General features: G+C 40.9%; 1 protein-coding gene across 4 annotated transcripts; it reads right to left on the reverse strand.

The window, feature by feature from the left end:
- Positions 1-39: 39 nt before the first annotated feature.
- On the reverse strand, positions 40-17,572 carry pasilla (RNA-binding protein Nova-1-like protein passilla). 4 transcript variants are annotated; one of them, XM_065496683.1, is made up of 6 exons: positions 17,363-17,572; positions 8,823-8,969; positions 8,389-8,697; positions 7,918-8,148; positions 6,344-6,961; positions 40-128 (listed from the first exon to the last, which is right to left on the reverse strand). In XM_065496683.1, exons 1-6 carry the CDS (start codon positions 17,499-17,501, stop codon positions 70-72), a joined length of 1,503 nt encoding a protein of 500 aa, XP_065352755.1. In that variant the 5' UTR covers positions 17,502-17,572; the 3' UTR covers positions 40-69. The 4 variants fall into 4 exon arrangements, with proteins under 4 accessions (XP_065352755.1, XP_065352752.1, XP_065352754.1 ...); XM_065496680.1 differs by lacking the exon at positions 40-128 and having other exon boundaries at positions 1,280-6,961; positions 17,363-17,571; XM_065496682.1 differs by lacking the exons at positions 40-128; positions 17,363-17,572 and adding an exon at positions 10,372-10,447 and having other exon boundaries at positions 1,280-6,961.
- Between the last annotated feature and the right edge of the window lie 1,064 nt (positions 17,573-18,636).

Consider the following 18,636-nt stretch of genomic DNA (forward strand, 5'->3'; position numbering starts at 1 on the left):
TATTATATAATACAACATTAATATTATAATTTGTAAAGCATCATTTTGATATAACAATATATTACAGTTTCAGTATTCCGTGATGTTGTGTCTGCTAAATAGCCACTCCATCATCGTCTTGACATAGGCTGAAACGAAACCATTAATTTTTATTGTGATATTAATACACGATAGAATCTAATTTTGGTATTTTTGGAAATTTATAGAGCTTACGTAAAGAACAGTTTCTTTTGAGTTAAAATTTCAAGTATGATATGAAATACAAAATAGATCAACTACTTTTCAGAGTATCACACAATCATGAGACCTATAGTTTTTAATTAGAGCTATGAGATTTAAGAAAACCAGCGGAATGAATTATAAAACACTATAACCAGACTAAAATGCTATACATTTTTCATTGTGTAATGTTTTTTTACATGTGTTCAGTTCTAATATTTCTAAAAAAAATATACTATTTTGTTTCTCTTTTCTTCGCATTTTTCAATGTTGCAATGCCATTTGGCAATGGTACGCATAATATCTTGTATGGAACGTTACAAATTCACTACGTCTTTTAAAATGTTATTATGCCAACAATTTAACCCAAGAGGAAAAAAGAGATAATTTAGGGTCATAAATAGTTCAATAGAAAATAAAAATGTTCTTCAGATATTGACGCTTTTATTTTTCAATAATGGCCATATTTTGTCTGTGTTTAAGATACTTTAGGTTTCATAATTCTCTTTTTATAGTAGAAACTCAAGACCTTTATTCGGGTTTTAAGATAAAAAAAAATTGGAGGTCGTTCTCAGCAGGTAATTAGTTTTAAGTCGACGCGTCAACGCACTTTGGAAACAAAAAATGTCAATCGATGATTCAGATAATTTTATAAATAATGTTGTTCGCTTTAACTCCAAAGCTGACCAAATTATAGTTCCTATAGATATATGAACATGGACTGAACATTTTCCATTGTAAGTCATCAGCTTTAAAGACACTTTAGATCGGTCCGTCCGATGCCTGGTATAAATGCGGTTGTTTTAACTAGTCACTTTAATCCCGGCATCCAAGTTAACGTAGAGCATTTTAATTTTGTTAATTGTCAGCTACAAAAATAGGTAGCATAGTGGATGGAAAAAATTAGGTTTCATAAAAAATATGTTTGCAGCTCTTCTATATGAACCAACCTAAAGTTTTCTATTAATAATGACAGCATTTCAATTATTTATTGAGCTTGAAAAACAAAACTGCGAACTTATATTGAAAGTGACCTGGGAAAAAATGAATGAAAGCATAATTTTATGCATTTCCATGTTTATTAAGTGAGATTTATGTCATCGTACATACACGTAAAATTTACCTAATAAAGTAACAAGTTTTCTCTTGTCAAGACGCATCAATTTCAACAGTAGCACTTCTCGATCTTAATCATCATCATCATCATCATCATGAATCATATATTGTGTTCTGTGTGTGTTTTATGCATTACATAAACAGAGCTGTTATAATATAATAGTAACAACTAAATAATGAAAATTATTACAGTACAATCCAAAAACGGCGACTCATGCAGTTATAAATGTTGTCAACAAAGTGAAAACTGATAATCAACTACCACTCAAAAATCTTACAATGTGATGTGTGTTGCATTTCTTTTAATAATAATTTTGTGTAGTAAATTTAAATTTATTCACAGTACTTGTTATCTCATCAAATTTCTTGCCCGCGACCGAGGCGGCGGCGAAAAAAGCAGCCGCGAGTGCGCGGGACCGAAAATTAGGCATCTTTGCTCTACCGCAATTTGGCTGAATCATTTTATAATAATTATGTATTCAATACAATTCAGGCGGTCACTGCTACGACTACAATTATGCAATTAATTATGCACGACTGGTTAATTAATAAATGAGTGGCTGATATTCTCGTTTCAAGAGGGAGAGATAGAGATAGAGAGAGAACAATTACACAGTACAAATTGAGAGTTACACAAATCGAAGAGGGCTGAATCATACCATACACATCATTTGATTACTATGCAATGTAATTATGTTATACACATTGTTGTTATGCAATCACGATTTTAATGACTCCAGTCTTTTTCTTTAAAGGTGCATTTTTATTATAATTACATAAGAAGATGCTGTTCTCATTTTCATTCTCTTTTATTTATGCTTTAGGCCTAAATTTATTATTTGAGAAGAGAAATTATGTGCATTTGTTTACTATACAATTAATTTTTCTGCGAATCGTCGTCTGAGCGGACGACAGAAGTAAATAAGGGGAAAATGACACCAATTCTCGACTTCAAAAGGGCAGAAAGCAACACAGAGCAGGATATAAAAATCAAGAAGTGTGCTTCTTTTACAGGCCTCTTCAAGGAGCATTATATTTTTTCCGTTCTGCAAATTAACGTACCTAATTACATGTTGTCCTGGGGATTCAACCTTAAAACGCTCCCCGCTAATTTAATTTTAACAGTGACAATTTTTAATTTTCGATTCTACTTTTGCATGCTTTAGAGTGGCAGCTAACAGTTTGTTAAGTAACAATTAAACTATATACCTCAGAGTATGCACACAAATCATTAGTCCTGTGTCAACTATTAAAAAACAGTGTGTGTGTGTGTTTGTGAGTTCACGATATCTCTCGCATTGGTAGGAACCAGCTACAGGATCAACAGATTTTGAGAGAAGAGAGAGGTAATAATGTAAAATTACGCAGTGATGATGTGTTTGGGAACATGTTACAAAATTTCTTGTTCTAAATGGCGGAACAGGCAGTACAAGTGGCGAGTGTGTGGGTGTTTTCTCCGTGAATTATCGTTCTAACAGTTATTTTCTCTCAACGCTATAGTCGTCTGTACAAAATCTTACGACGAAGTCAACAAACAATAAATCTATGCAAAAATAAAGAGTTTTAGTCAAACCACTAATACGCAGTAACAGTAAAGTAGTAATATCCTATTGCAAAATGAATGCGGCATAGGTATATATAGTGAAAAATTTTAAAACCGCGTCAAACAGTTTGTTCCGATTTCCAGGAAGGGGCAAAGCAGAAACAAGGCTGGCTTGACTAATTGATATTATTATCATCATCATCAGGAGTACACCGAAAAGGAAAAAACTAATAAATTTACAACCCAAAACAGACTGCTTAATCGTCTAAGTCTCGTTACTAGGTACGCATTAATTAAACTGCCTATAAAATCGAAGTTGAAGACTTGGATCAATTAGCAAGCTACGCGCGAGTCCAGCTCCCTCGGCGGGCGCCGGACAAAAGGGAAGGAATATTTCATAATTTTTGCATTCAATTCATTTGAATCTCAATCAAACTACTCTCAAGCCTACATGAAACGAAACAATGCCCGAACATCAACCTCAAATCATTCGTTTTCGTCTACATTGCTTGATTTCTTACGATGGATATGCCCATATTGCAATGGTCAGCAGCGTCAATGGTAACATTTGTTTTTAGTTCACACTGTCGAAAGGAGCGCAATGCGTGATCGAAATCAACGAAACAGGGGAAAAACTGGGAAAAATAATTATGAATACACAGGACAAAACTTAACTCTCGAGCATTAAAGATGAATGAATATATCACATGTCACTGATGGAAAATAAACAAAAATAATATATATGTAACTAATCATAGAGCGTAACAGTTGTAAATATATTTAGAAGTATCTATGATATATATGAAAAACTCTTTGCCTACGACTCTACTATGAATGGACGTTATTACAATGCAATTAGTGGAGTTTCGAAACAGTTTCACTACGTTACTTATTCTCAAATCGAGAGCTATTAATGTTAAATGTTCCAATCATTACGTAATAATCATATGCGTTTGGTAAGATAATAGTTTATGTGTAATTTTCCAATAATTGAAATTTAAACTTGATGCAAATGTAGTACAATTGAAAGCGAAGTAGACTGCGGTAATGAAACAGCTATGCAAATTGCAACAAGATAGCTAAATCGTTTGTAGTACTCAGAAAAAGGACCGTCACCTCTCAAAAGAAAATGTTTAAAAATTCAAGCTCGTAATTACAATTACCACCAGAGAGAGAGAAGGTGTGAGTATAGTTTGTCTCTGGTGAACCCCATTTTCATATTATGGTAAGCAATATCCAACCCCCAAATGAGAATGATCCGTTTTCATATAAACATAACAAACGCTCTTGTTCACTGGGTTACGTTTCCTCCTCATCGCGTTCTAGTCCTAATAGTTATAAACGTTTCTTTCATGAATTAATGAATGTTCTCGATTTGCCTTACTTATCACACACGGTGCATGCTGTTTTGTTGAAAGACTAGTTTCTCTTTTTTACAATTATGATTTTTGTTATGAAACCACCATTCCCCCACGCATAATTATTAGCTGGTTTATTAAAGTACGTCTGTTGTTTTCAATCGTTATCAAAGTTTGAAGATGGAAAATTTTCCGTAGAGCATCATACAGGTCCAACTTCAGCTTCCCCCGAATCAGTGGCAAACGATATATCAACAACGCCAACAAAGGATACTATTCCATTCAAAAAGGTCGTCTGTCAACAAGCAGTTAATTGTGCTTCAGCTTTTTACTTTAAAAAAAATTATCAAACGCAAAAAAAATCACACTTGTGTGTTCAGCTAAATATCTCAATAATCACTTATCACAGTGCTAAAATCAACGGAGAAAAAGTCAAAACCATGAGGATTTCAACTCAACAAACACTAGTGATTTTCTTTTCTTTGCTTTTTCAAAAAATATACGACACGTCATCTGTTTTTCACGATCCTTAATCAATTGTGCTTTTCTGTTCATCTGCTCACATTATTTTTTGTTTATACCAAGTAAAGTTCTGAGCACCGCAAATGATGCTGATTCGCGCCAATCAGATCCAATGCCTACGAGATGATTACTTCACTGGAAAATTAGAAACTCGCAAAATGGAATGACAATTTTAAGGCAAAAACCTGTTACCCTAATTACAGGTATAAAACCAGTCTGCTAATTTCCTGCTGAGATTTAGGCCGGGCGGTCCTGAACGCTATTTCAGGGGAGATGAAAAGGAACAGAAGTCCGGGAGGGCCCTGACAACTCCAGCAGGTATCATGTGTGTCCGTCTTAAACCTAACCACCATATTAATCAGTCGTTACAAGATTGTTTATCGAGAAGTCCTTTGCCCCGTTTTGTTACACATTAAAACCTACTAATTATTGGCTGGACAATAAAAACAATTCACTCTCCAGAGTTTCTATATAATCCAAAGTCAAGGACTGGAGGCGAAATTTCCGTGTTGATGTTTTTCAAATATATTAAAGAAAACAAACGATGGATTTTTTGTCTTTAGCCTTTGGTCATTGATTATATTGTTTCCGAAAAATGTTTATACAAAATGAGCTCAAAAAGAGGCATGATTAAAATCGGTAAAGCGAAATAAAAATGGAATACCAATACAGGTGGCCGCACAGCCAAACAAAAGATTATTATTTCCAGTCCTTGCCTGATCATGGGGAGGGTTCTTGTCTTCTGTTACTCAGATGTGATCACATATCATTGGAAAATGAATCGCTCACGAGTGAAGCAGGCTTTCGAAAATGCGACTTCGGGGGGAATATGGCCTGTGTTTTCTTTATATACAGATGCGCGTGTATTCAATTGATTGATAATGGTTGCTTGTTAATGCGTGTTTGTTTGTCTACGTCTCGTATGTAATGTATAAATATCCATGCAAAGTTATTATGAATTTTTTGATTAATTAGCGTGTCCCAAGTACCTAAAATTTTGCAATCGCAAGAGATAATATTTATATATAACTGGTTTATAATATACATGCGTAACAAAAGAACTTATTAAAGGTAATAAAGAATCTACACAAGAGCATCTTTTCCTTGAGAGTCGGGGATCAGAATCAAAGTGTGTAGGCGCAATGTCACACGACTTAAAAGTGTGTGTGGTGTGTGTGTGTGTGTGTATGACAACAAAGTAGTATTTAACAAAAAAAACTGATTCATTCTATCACGGTGACAGCAAACGAGGGAGCGGATCGGCTCCAGGCGAGTGCGCGAGCGAGCGAGCCTGTCTGTCATTATTGTAGCACGCCGAGTACATTGTTGCGGGCTCGCTTGGTTTCTTCCTCATTGATTCGTTGCTCTATAAGATACTGAGCCGTGGCGATTGCGTTTGGGATGCCCGATATCGACACTATGCGGTTTCTCGTGCCTGGCGCGAAGGTGCCCTTCTTGGAAATTTGAATGTTAGCACCACTAAGATGTTGAATCTCCACTAGAGACCTGCCTCCGGGCCCCAAAATAGCACCTACAATATTCTCACCTACTTCCAAGTCTACCTTTTTCATATCCTTGAGCTCACCTGGCGTGGGACTCTTGCACATGGCGTTGATCGCCTGCTGAGTGCCCAGGCCAAATGAATTATTATTGAGCGATAGAGTGGCGTTGATGGGCGAGCCCATGCTTGTCGGGCTCGGCTGGTGGCGGAAGGGGTCGAACGTCTGGCCTTCGGCGGCCGCGGCCGCTGCTGCCAGCTGGCCAAAGTTGTCTGCGCGCTGCTGCGTTGGCGACATCTTGCCGAGCCCGGCGCCAATCGTGCCGATGGGTCCAAAGACGCCGTTGTTGCCGACGCCATTGGCCTGCTGCGACGGAGCTGCCTCCATGGGGGTCACGCCTGGCGGAAGGAAGGCGGTGGCCTGGGGCGCGGCGGCCGCCAGCCCCGAGGGGCCAGCCAGTCCCAGTCCCATGCCCAGGATGCCGTACGTGGCCAGTGTGCTCATGGCCGAGGTGATTTCCATCGTGGCCTGGTCCGAGTAGCCGCTGGTGCGCAGGGTAACCTTGATGTGTTCCAGCAGCTGGGCAGTGAGGGAGGGGTTGCTGGCCGCGGCGGGCGCGTTCAGGTTAAGGCTGAGGTTGAGACTGGGGCCTCCGTTGAGCGGATTCGATCCAGTGTGACTGACTATGCCACTCATTGCATTGACTGAAACGTGAGAAATAGTTAGCATCAAAATTCAAAACGCTACGGGGAACGTGTCATATTCATGGAAGCAATAGCGTGAGGTGTTAGACCTCAACCGGGAAGATAATGTGTGGAGGAATTTCAAATTACAAGTGGAAATGTTTGAGATCGATTTATGGAAATTCATATTCAAACACACTAAGATCAGGTTTTGAATAATGGCATCATATCCTACAATTTAAAAGTGGGATCATAAAATGTAAAGCATGGAACAAAATTTTGAAATGGAAAAGTGGAATGAAAATTTTTAAGTTTTTAGCTTGATACAATTCTATTGCAACATATTTGATTTTGAAAATACTCCAATTAAAAATTAAATAGATTTCTAAGTTTTTTGTCACAGTTGCGTTTTCTTACCACCCGTTTTCATCACCTATGGTTTTGACCGTTTCTCACCAGTAAATTTTTGCCCATATTCTTCGTTAGAAATGCATGATAATTTATTATTGTTTCGTAGAAAAAGTTTAAAATTTACTATTATTCAAAGAATATTTGACTGCTTTAAAGAATTCAAAATTAAAACTTTACTGCTTTTTTATCCAATCAATTACCTAATAATCTTTTGTCTACCCTTAACTCAAGTCAAGGTTTTACGAAAATATATACCATAACTTTTTAAAAATATTATTGCCAAAATTTCCTTCAAGAAATTGGTATAAAAATCAAATTTTCCGTCCATTTTTAACTTGCGGGTTTTTTGCAACAATTATTTTTATCTAAAGCAAGCCACCAAACAAGAACCGAAAAAGTTATGTCAAAGATTCTTGTGTATGTACACACCCAGTATATTATTGCATTTTCAATAGAAAAAGAATAACTTTAACGCCATTTATTTGGCACATCATTTTTATATTATAAAAATCTTTCCTACTATGTAGGAGAATGTATATAAACCATAAATGGCTATTGGCACAAACCTGAGGTTATAGCAGAATTGAGACTACAGGTTGAGCTGAAAGTGGCACTGTTGTGCATAGTTGGTTGACCAGAGGTCGCAACGTTGGCGTACGGAGAACCAGTCGGGTTGAAGTTTGCTACTGGCCCAGTGACATCGGCGTAGCTCACGTTGAGACAGCTCCCACTCTGCGGGTCCTCCACAACTTTTTGCAGAATTAAAGAACAAGCTACCTTGTTGCTCTCTATATCTCCTGCAAAATGAAAATTCAATTGAAGTCATAAGTCGCACTCGCTTTCCCTTGAACGGAATGGCATTAGAAATCAAAAGCCCGATTTAATTATTTCACTCTCGGTTTGTGCAACTTGTCAGAATGGGGAATCGCACACGTCGCGACAGTAATTCACTCTGTCGTTTTCCAACAGCACAGAAGTGTTTATGCAAATGAACCGAGGTGTTTGGTAAATGTGTGAGTGAGTGTGTGTCTGTATACCTATCACAGTAATGCAACGCTCCTGCAGGGACTGGTCCTTTGCCTTCTGCGAGATCTGCACGTAAGATCCACTCTCCTCTTTGATTTGCTTGATAAAGTTGCCGCCCTTGCCGATCACCATTCCTGCAGTGCTGTTGGGCACCAAGATCTTGACCTGCTTCTCCCTTTCCGCTGCCGTTTTATTGTCAAAATCAATTGCTGGCTTCGCATTTGGGTCTGGTTTTTCTTTTATTTTCTCCATAATAAAAATAAGCACAGCCATTATGGCGTCAATACTACCAGAAATTAGGCACACACGTTCAGACGTTCCTGCAAGCAAAAGGGGTTCACGATCGGGTGAGTCGACAATTGATTTACCAATGAGAGAGAGAGAGAAAGAGAGTGAGTGTAATTCCGTGTACGAGAGTCATTAAGCGTTTTATCGGGTCACTTACCAGGGTAAAAGTCATTGGCTTTAGACATTTTGACTCTGGCTCCCGCATCTTTCTGCAGATGAGCTATCGTTTCGCCCCCCTTGCCTATGATGGCACCCGCTGCTATACTAGGAACCAGCACTTTAAAATGGAATGTGCCTTCAGTACCTGAAACAAACAAGCGAGAAAAATCATTATTACTCAACGTCCGCGCGCCGCTGCCTCCAAATAGGGTGAGGAAAAGAAAAAGATTCAATAGCGGAGAATAATACTTCTTCGGCCATCAATAACTGCCACGGGCCGGGTAAAAATGTTTCCCTCGTGACGCCAGGCAACGCGGCCCTCCGCCGGCATGTCATCATCTTCTCATATCGACTGCTGGCGCTTTAGCATAATGCACCATTGACATTGAGCGCCAAACTTGCCGGAGCGGATCTCTGCCGCCGGGGGCCGCCGCGCTGACTGAGAAAAATTAATTTAACGCCTTTTGAGGCTCTGGCCTGTTCGGTCGGTTGGGCGGCCCGGCGATAAAATTTCAAATGTCAAATAACAAGCAGGTATAGGTGCACCGCTCGCTTGCTCGCTCGCAAGGATAGTGCTCCCCCCTGTTTTATCTGCCTCTTTAAATTATTTCGCTCTCAAATGTCACACGCGCGCGCAAATTGCACGCGCGGGTAATAAAGCGTGGCGAATCATTTCAATTGAGCCCTCCGCAGGTGAATTTCATCAAGCCGCCTGCCACCGCTCTGGTCCTGCGTGCGAGCTTCCAAATTGACTGTTGAGAGGCTTGTATTTGCGCACCATCCAGAATATTAAACTAAGTGAGATTGATGGGAATTTCTTGTTGATTTTTATATTTAGCACGCACTCATGGCCGACGTCATTCCATGTTGACGGTATATAAGAAAAAGCGAACAAGGAAATTGGCGGAGAAGTAGTTTCAATGTGTATATTTCCCTGACAACTTATGAGCTGTTTGAAAACTTAATGTCCTTCTTTACTGCTGCTGCTTTGATTTAACGTAGTTTAGGTACACGCAATGCGCAGAAGTAGGGGGTTTGCTTGATAGTGCGTTTTATGCACCGTTTAATCAAATTGATTTTCTTTCTTGGCAGCTTTAAAATTTTAGAGTACAGACAAGTTGATATAAAAATTACATGGGTAATTCAATGAGTGGAATTAAACAGACCATCGAGAGGCACAAATTTGAAGTTGTGCAAGATTAGTTGCAGGACTTTCTCAAAGACATAAATATCTTGGCATTCGTATACAAAGTGGCAAGGCTCAGTAGAAAATTGGCAAATACAAGACGAGAGTTTTTAGCGTTGTAATTTGAGTTTCCCCCATTCTTGTGCGTCACTATGTTTCTTGTGAGTGAGCGTATCGTCAGAAGTTCTCAACATTGTTAGGCAGCCTAAGCCAACTTTTTCCCAAGTTGGATTGAGTTTTTTGGCATCGCTAACGAAGAGCAGAGAAAACTTCACATCTCGTCTAGAAAAAATCAATAACACAGTATTTTTTACATTTAATCAGACATATTGTCAATAAAAAAATCGGTCAACGCACGCACCCAATCGGAGTGAAGAAACTTGGGATGTTAGGCAACGCGTTACAGAAAATAAAACGATCATTGTTTACTGTACACGCGGAACAAAGGCCGGCCATTGTGTCCGTCCCTTAAGTGCTAACTGAGTAAGCGAGTTCACGCGCGCGTCACCAGCATCAGCTCGATCTCGGCAGCTAGCTCTTCCCCATTTCCATATGTAACGGTAACGCATCTCTAAATATTTGAACTCGGATTGCCGGCCGGCCGGCTGGGCGACCTTCACCCGCCGCGACTGCACTTTTATCAGCTCGGGGCGCTTGGCGAGATAAACAACGCCTACCATAATAACTTGTGAGTAACGCGTTCGGTTAATTGGCGCGCGATTTCGAGCTGAGGCGCGCGCGACCTTTGACCCCGATCGACCGACCGGCTCTTTTGGCAGCTGCGGGACTTCTTGGCAGCGGTCGCGTGTGCAGGCAGGTCGCGGCAATGCAGTCCGCCTGCGGATGTCAGGGCTGTGCGCCTAATGGAATCGCTGCCCGAGAACGCGTGCAAACGCATTTTTCCGCTCTGGTCGGATGCAAAATGCCGCCGGTCGTCGCGTGGCCCGCGCGGGTGCGGGATTTGGAAAATTTGTCCCGAATGTGTTGCTGTATATATGAATGATAATAAAGGCCCTTCCTCGCTACAGCTCCGACTCGGATATTCGCGAAAAGCATAAAAGTAAACTGACTTTTTGTTGCTACCACGAGGAGAGACATGGAAAATAAAATTTTATGGGATTTTGCAGAGTTTCGCTAGGGATGCCGTCGAGTGTCTGCCGTGGGATTTCCTGATAAATCTCTTAATCGGCCGACAGTTTTTTTGCGGAAACAGAAGCTCCTCCGCACATTAGGTTTGTTTTTCTTGCTCCACGATTTTTCTCTCCGCGAGTTTTTACTTTCTTGCTCTGCTTGTTTGCGCCAAATCCGCCCGCTTTGTTGCGGACAATGCAGCTATTTCTATTCAGAGACGCGGAAAATATGATGATCAAATGCCGAATTAAAATACAACAAGACTTCGGTTAATAAGAATAAGACGAGGAATGCGTAATTATATAGCATTGGCACTGGCCCAAAATGTGTAGGAAAAATTCATCATGAAAGTTATAACGGGAGACTGTAAATCTAGAAAACGGCGGGCTTTGCTAGAATGGATAACCATAATTTAAAAAACATCATCTTGAAAATGGTTTCCAATAAGCAAGATTTCATTTGCTTGGATACGTTTCCCGAACCTCTAACAAAATTTACGCTGACGAGATGCCTCCTTGTTAAAAAAATCAGTTCAAGATTTCTCCCGTGACGAGGAAAATCCCGCGTCCAGAAATGAAGCGTTAAATATAACCGAGGCAAAAAGCGTTCGTTTATTTCGTTCACATCGCTTTGTTTTGCCTACGAGAAAGAAGAACAGAAAGAAACGCAAGTCGGTTGGATGCTCTCCCCCAAAGTTAAATTTGATGACAAGCAACGCCGTTTATGTTCTCCACCCCCCTATAGCCGAGCGAAATAACTCCGCATAAGCACAAACACACAAACGCAGGCCCGATAATTTAATCGTAAAAAGTGTTCTGCGGCAAAAGCAAAAGGGTAGTCGTGCCTATTCGAGAACGAGTTAGCTTGCTTCCAGTACAGGCCGGGCGGGCAGGTGCGGTTTTGGTGCACACACGCTTTTCAGCCTTATTGGATTATCCTAATTATCACTGGCTGTGCACTAGACGCGCCAGCCTGCTTTCCTTTCAAACTTCTTTCTGTGCGCGCCGCGAGACGAGAAGTCAAGTCAAGAGGCAGGCAAAGTGCTTTTCTTCTCCGCAAATCAATATCATCAGTCAAAACACACATGCACACAAGACCCTCACTCTCGGCTACAGCTTCTGCAAAATCGGCGATAAAAAATTCATGCTCGCGGCCAATTGTCTATTGCAGAAAGTTTTTGCGGCATCGACACACGCGCAATAAACGACGCATGTGCCGTCGCGCTTGTTTTGGACGCGCTGCTGCAGCCGTAGATACACAGGGCACGCAAGCCGCAAGAAACTCCGCGAGACGGGCGGCAAATTAATGCTCGCTCGACCGTTTTTGCGGTAATTACTCCATTTATAGGAATAAAGCTCGAAGCTGCGTTCGCCCTGCTTCCTCCGAGAGTAATTAATTAATGCGGAGAACTTGCAACTCTTGTGTTTCAATGTCAACTACTATATTCGATTAATGCAGCGTTGTCGCCTTGTGCGTTGATTTCTCAATCAATTTATACACGCTCGCTATTTATGACACGAGTGCAAAAGAAAAAAAAAACAGCCTTATCAGAGAAGAGAAACGCGCGCACGTCTCCTCGTCCAACGCGGCGCTCTACCGGGAGGAAATTCACTTGCTTGCATGTGCATGCAAAAGCGTGTAATTTATAATCAAGAGCGTTCCAGTCAGTCCTGATTGAAATTTTTCCGCTTAATTAAGCTTGTTTGATATGCTAATGCCCGCTGTAATTTACGATCCGCGCCGCAAGACTGGAAAATGAGTAAGCGCAAACACGGTTTTCGGCTCATTGTCAGACGGCAAAACTTTTCTGTGTGCCACATCCCGCGACAGAAAAGTTCCTTGCCGAGTTTGTTTTGAGCCAAGTTTGACTTTCCATTGATGTGTTTCGTCTGTAGGTTAACGAGATTATTTACGACTGTTGCGCCGAATTTGCAAGTATGAATGACACTTTATGCAAATAATACATCTTGATACTTGCGAAACCGTAATCCTTATGCTGTTGGGATTTTTTGGGAATTATATTCAAACAGGCGAAGTGAAGGCTTGTTGGCTCAAAAAGTTTCTGATGCCATGCAAATAGGATCTCCTTATGGGTACACGACTCTGCACGAAATAACAAAAGGGCTTATAGCTTGTACCCGAAAATGTAAAACAAAGTCAAGAATTCATCTTTACAAGCTGGAAAGTAATTATTTAAAGCGCGTCAAAAAGTTTGTTGAGCGCGCTCATCACACTAATTAATTATAGACTGAATCCTAAAGTTGGAATTGAGAGGGAAAAAGTAAAATTAAATTCATTTTGAACATGTGTTAAAGATATTGACAGGTGATTCATTTCAATGAATTTATTCAGACTCACAATTTAAATTCAGAGACATGCATTGCATGACTTAAAGGTTAAAAATTCCAAGCGTCAGTACAGGTAAATAAACTGAGAAAATTCTCATCAAATGTTTGACTTTGGACGTGATCTGCGGGTAACGTTCAAAGAAATTGATAGGTAGGCAGTAATAGCCGGCAATATTTCATTTGGAAACGATCAATCAAACGGCTCAATCACATCGTCGGTGTGCCTCCTCTCGGACTGAAGCCTCACGCGAAAATTTGATAAAATCAATAGCAACGAGGAGCAAACGCGCGGTACCGATAAATCTAGGTGAAGCGGCCTTCAGAATAATAAAATAAATAAACTGAAAATATGCAACGGAAAAAGCGGTGCACTTCCTTGAAGAAAGGTTTCGCTCCAAATTAAATCAGAGCTAGCACGCGCGTGCCGAGCTTGCAATAAAAAATGGAGCTGCATAGCACGTTCCGGGCGCGGGCTCCCCCCGCGGAAAGGAAAAGATAGAAAGAGGAACCGAATTTATGCGTGTTTAGTCATACATACACACGTAGTTAGTTTTTGTGCAGTCAAAATTTACGAGCAAGTGAGTGTATTTTGCCGAAAAGCGCGGCGGACGGGGGGTTTTGATATCAATCTGCCTGGCACCGCGCCTCGCCAACCAACCAACCAACCACCCGCCCCGCCGCAAAGCAGCAACATCTCTGCGCGCGCGAATCTGGCCCAAAAATTTGTGTGTGCGCGGCTCGTCCATCGGACCGCGTGGCATTATGACTGGCTGCTTTATTTAATAAATGATAAGCAACCCCGCGAGCCAGCTATTGATTTCCTTTCTTTGCGGCGACTATACATAAATACATGCGAAGCAGGCCTACACAACAATAGACTATTTTCGGTGGAAACTGCAATTCATTGTGTTGAAGACGTGTGGAAATAAATCCCTTTAGAGGCGAGGCAGGCAGAGAGAGAGAGAGAGAGAGAGAGAGAGAGAGAGAGAGAGAGAGAGAGAGAGAGAGAGAGAGAGAGAGAGAGAGAGAGAAAGAGAAAGAGAGAGAGGTCAATTATTGTTAATAGTGAAATGTGGAAGCGGAGCTGCTGAAATAATATATAGTGGCGACAATGGCAATTCGCTTGTGACACCTCGCTCCGTTGGCTGTCCTACACTACAGCTGGGGTGGAATTTCACCAAAAGAATGTTCCGTGCTTCTTTCGTTCACTTGGAGCACTCCACGCTTCGCAAACACGAGAGGCGGGCGTGTTAGAAAATTCCACTGCCCCAACGGAGGATAAAAACACAACAAAAAGCTAATTGCGAAAAAGGGCGATTCTAACACAACACTAACCAGATTTTTCTCTCTACACGATTTTCTCTCATAAAAATATTGGTTGCACAATAGACTATTGGTTTATGTGTATTGGAAAAAGAGACAAACAAGGATGTGGTTTCGAGAGTTTGGATGAATAAAAATAAATTGTTAAATGATAAAGGTTGCAACATGATACTAAAGGCAAAAACGATTCGTGTGTCAACCATTGAACCTGGAAGTCATTTTTTTAAATTTTGAAATCAACAGCTGACCGTGCGATTTATTGAATATTTTGCTGATATGCAATTTTGTTTTAATAAAATATATAATGATTTACAAGTCGGAGAAAATTTATATCCTGAAGAACAATGTTGTAGGTGAATGTAAGAAAGAGGCGTGTGCATTTTCCATCAATAAACTATGAAATGGACTAAAATAGAAGCGCTTCTGAGTGTGCTCATTGTTGGCCCTGACAGCCTTATCCTCAAGCATAAAATTCTCCGCTCACATTACTTCAAAAACAATAACTTCCCACGTTTCAAGAGACCAAGCATGCACCGAAATAGAACAACAGCAGCGAGTCCATATTGGATTTGCGGCCAATAAATAATAGTTGTGCGTACACCCAACCCTTTTAAGGTGTCACTCCTTTCCGGGGCCGAAAAAACACCGAAAGACTTCACACTTGGATTCATCGATCTGACCAAAAGTGCATCTGCTAAATCGGACACAAAAGGACATCATTTGCAACCCCGAGCGGCCGGTATTAGTAATTTATCATCGTCATCACCCTAGCCACCGCGGCCGGCGGACCAAACAGGGCATTTAACCTTCACGCGCTGAGCGCGGTTTCCCCCATTCATTGACCTATAAAATAAAACACAAAATTACTACCAGATAAATACACAATGGTAACTAACCGGCTCATCATCGATTACCCCTACAGCAGAGCGGCAGAGCACCGAGAGAGCCTGAGCATGCATAGAGATAGACGCAAAGTGTGGAGCACACGACAGCAGGCACGGCGACCCATTTTTATCTTCGACTGTGCCATGCAAATTTTTATACGTTTTGGTTTCAAGCTCGCTCTTAAATTCATTTCACGATATAATGTGTGGAGCGGTATTAAACGTTTGCCTAAATATATACTGAAACAAAATAAACAAAGAGTGACGCCTGTTTGTGGACTTTACTCAATCGGACCTTGGCACAATGTTTGAAATTGATTGTAACTGAAATGCTAACTCTCACTACAACTCATGGTAAAACTCAATTTAATTCCTACTATCAAACCAAAAATGTTATTTTATTCTTATAAACGCTAAAAAATCCTTAAATCTTGAACGTTAGATGTTTTAGCTTATATTTGAACTTAAAATCTTCTCTTTCCTTCAAGTAACAATGGAATTGTGTAAAATCAAACCAAAGCTGAGTAACAGGTAACAGCTGAGCGCAGCTAGGTGACAAATTAAAACCATTTTAAATAAATAAATGTTTTGATATAATAAGAAAACCGGCAAAAACAATAATTTTTTCCCAAGCATGAAATATAAATTATACAAAAATATTAGATATTTATTCTTAAGAAATATAGGCAGTTTTACTTTTGGTATTGCCTCGAACAGTAAGTCGTAATTTTAGAAATATTGTTTTTAACAAAATATCTCGATGACTCATCAAAAACAGTGTCAAAAGTGTAAATTCATGTTTTTCTCTGAGAACGGTGATGAAAATTCAATTTAATACACTCCAGAGGAAGTCCCTTAGATTAATTTTACAGTAAACAACGGCCTACGTCCCAAGCGAGGGCCGGTGTCATAAACCTCGATCCGCTACTCATTCCCAATTCCTGCGTCAAATTTTACGGGGCTGTTTTGCAAACAGCGGATTAAAAGGCAATCCGCCTTTGGGGCCAGCGGGTAATTCGGGCGGTTAAGCAGCTCGGGCCGCGATTACGATTAATAAGGTCATTAAAGCCGGGCGAGAAAGCAAGGGACAAAAAGAAGTGTCGCAATGTACTCTCGGGCTGCATGCATCCACTAGGCGGGCCACCCCTCCGCCTCCCCTATCCTTCTTCTTCTTTTTGCCGCACTGGCCTGCATGTCATTGATCATTTTATCCGCCAACTTGCGGCCCCGAAATCTCCAAAAAAACCGCATGACGCGCCCCCGGCGGCCGGCAGCGGTCATCGGCGCCCCGTCGGCGCCGGGCCGGCCCGCAGCGGGGCCCGCGCCAACGCCAATTGAGCAAATAAACGGTCCGCAATTAGGCACCGAGTCGGTGGTTTACTTAAACACACTGATCAGCTGACGAGTTGGACCTACCTCTCGCCAAACTATTTCGCAACCGTCGGCGCCCGAAAGTCGACGCCCGCGGCGGCCCCGGCGGCGGCCGCGGCGTCGGGTGGACCACGGCCGGCGGCCCGGCGGCGACCATCGCGCGAGCCAGGCCCCCGAGGGCCGCCCAAGGGCCCGAGAGAGGCGAGCCGCGACACCGAGTCGTGGCACCAATACGTATGTGAGCGTCGGATCGGCGCCCGAGGCGCCGATTTCGGCCGTTCGGCCCGATATTTACCTCCTCCGTAGTGTGACCTCTTCGTGGTGCCATTTTCCGTTTCACTGTCCAGCGGCCTCTTTCTGGAATCGGGCATTTCTGGGGACGGACACGTCTCCATACCCGAGTCAGCCGCCATCTTTGACTGCTGCCACTGCATTCCAGTCGGGCGGAGTGCGGCGCGGTGGACGGGGAGAGCACATTGCCTACTTTACAGGCGGCACCGACTGCTTATTATAAGTGTACGTATATCGCGCGGGCATTACTACACACCAACTAGAGCCGCTTCTGCCTTACCACCACCCCACTTGCTGTGCTATTTTTCCATCGAACTCGCTCTTTTCATATTTTGGGTTCACCGCACCAAAATGCTAATTGAGAGAGACGCGTGCCCGTCTATTAAAATCAATTCTTCAACCAATACAAAAAATATAAAAAAATACAACAACAGTAAAAATGAAATTTGGGAATAAAGAAATAAATCGTTTGAGGCAATTTGTTTTTATCATAGACAGATATTACAATAATTCTAAATCGATGAGTAAGTTAATGACCTCAAAAATTGTTTTTGTGGAATACTAAAATAAAATAAATTTTAAAATAAAAATTGGAATGGTAGTAGGTGTTCGGCCAAAGATAAATTGTGTTTTTTTTAATAAAAGAATATCTTGTGAAATAATTTTTTTATCAAATTTAAAATAATTATTGGGATAGGTCAGTCTTTCTGCTATTTTGGCATTTTCGTTTTACGGATATACTTAAGTTCCCAAAGAACAGACAACACCGACCCAATTTTACTTCCGAATCTGATCATTTTCACCAAGTCGTTAAAATATAAGAATAGTTTTTTTCTCGAAAAAACAATTTTAAATAAATCATTTCGGAAGGTTATGATTTTAAATAATTGAGACTATTTCCTTAGCACACTGGAGTATTATTTTTTCTGCTAGGATATGACTCGATGGATGTTGCGCTGTTTTTAAATTCATCACGACTTTAATACTTGTTATTAGTTTATCACATGTCTTTTGTGCTGAAGTGTCAGTTTTATGTGTTTTTCTAACATAACAATATTAATCAAACATTTCCTTCCTTCGCGTTTATGCAAGATATAAAAAATAGGGATTAATGGCCCTTTAAGAGATACATTTTTTGCTGCTGCCAATTTGAAAGTAAAATCCGTTCAGACCCACGCCCAAGTTTGTTTATATTTTGCGTCGCTAGTTTTCGCAAGTGGGCCGTGAACTTGTCCTCATATAATTGCGATCGGACAGGTTAATACGCATTTATCAAGT

This window comes from Cloeon dipterum, chromosome 1 (genome assembly GCF_949628265.1).
Source record: "Cloeon dipterum chromosome 1, ieCloDipt1.1, whole genome shotgun sequence".
Classification (NCBI taxonomy): Eukaryota; Metazoa; Arthropoda; class Insecta; order Ephemeroptera; family Baetidae; genus Cloeon; species Cloeon dipterum.

Coding starts and splice junctions, on each gene's coding strand:
- pasilla (XM_065496680.1), bottom strand. CDS start 17,501: ATGCAGTGGCAGCAGTCAAAGATGGCGGCTGACTCGGGTATGGAGACG. Junction 8,970..17,362: donor GAGGTCACACTACGGAGGAG/GTAAATATCGGG, acceptor TGTTTGTTTCAG/GTACTGAAGGCACATTCCAT. Junction 6,962..7,917: donor CAATTCTGCTATAACCTCAG/GTTTGTGCCAAT, acceptor CTCACGTTTCAG/TCAATGCAATGAGTGGCATA.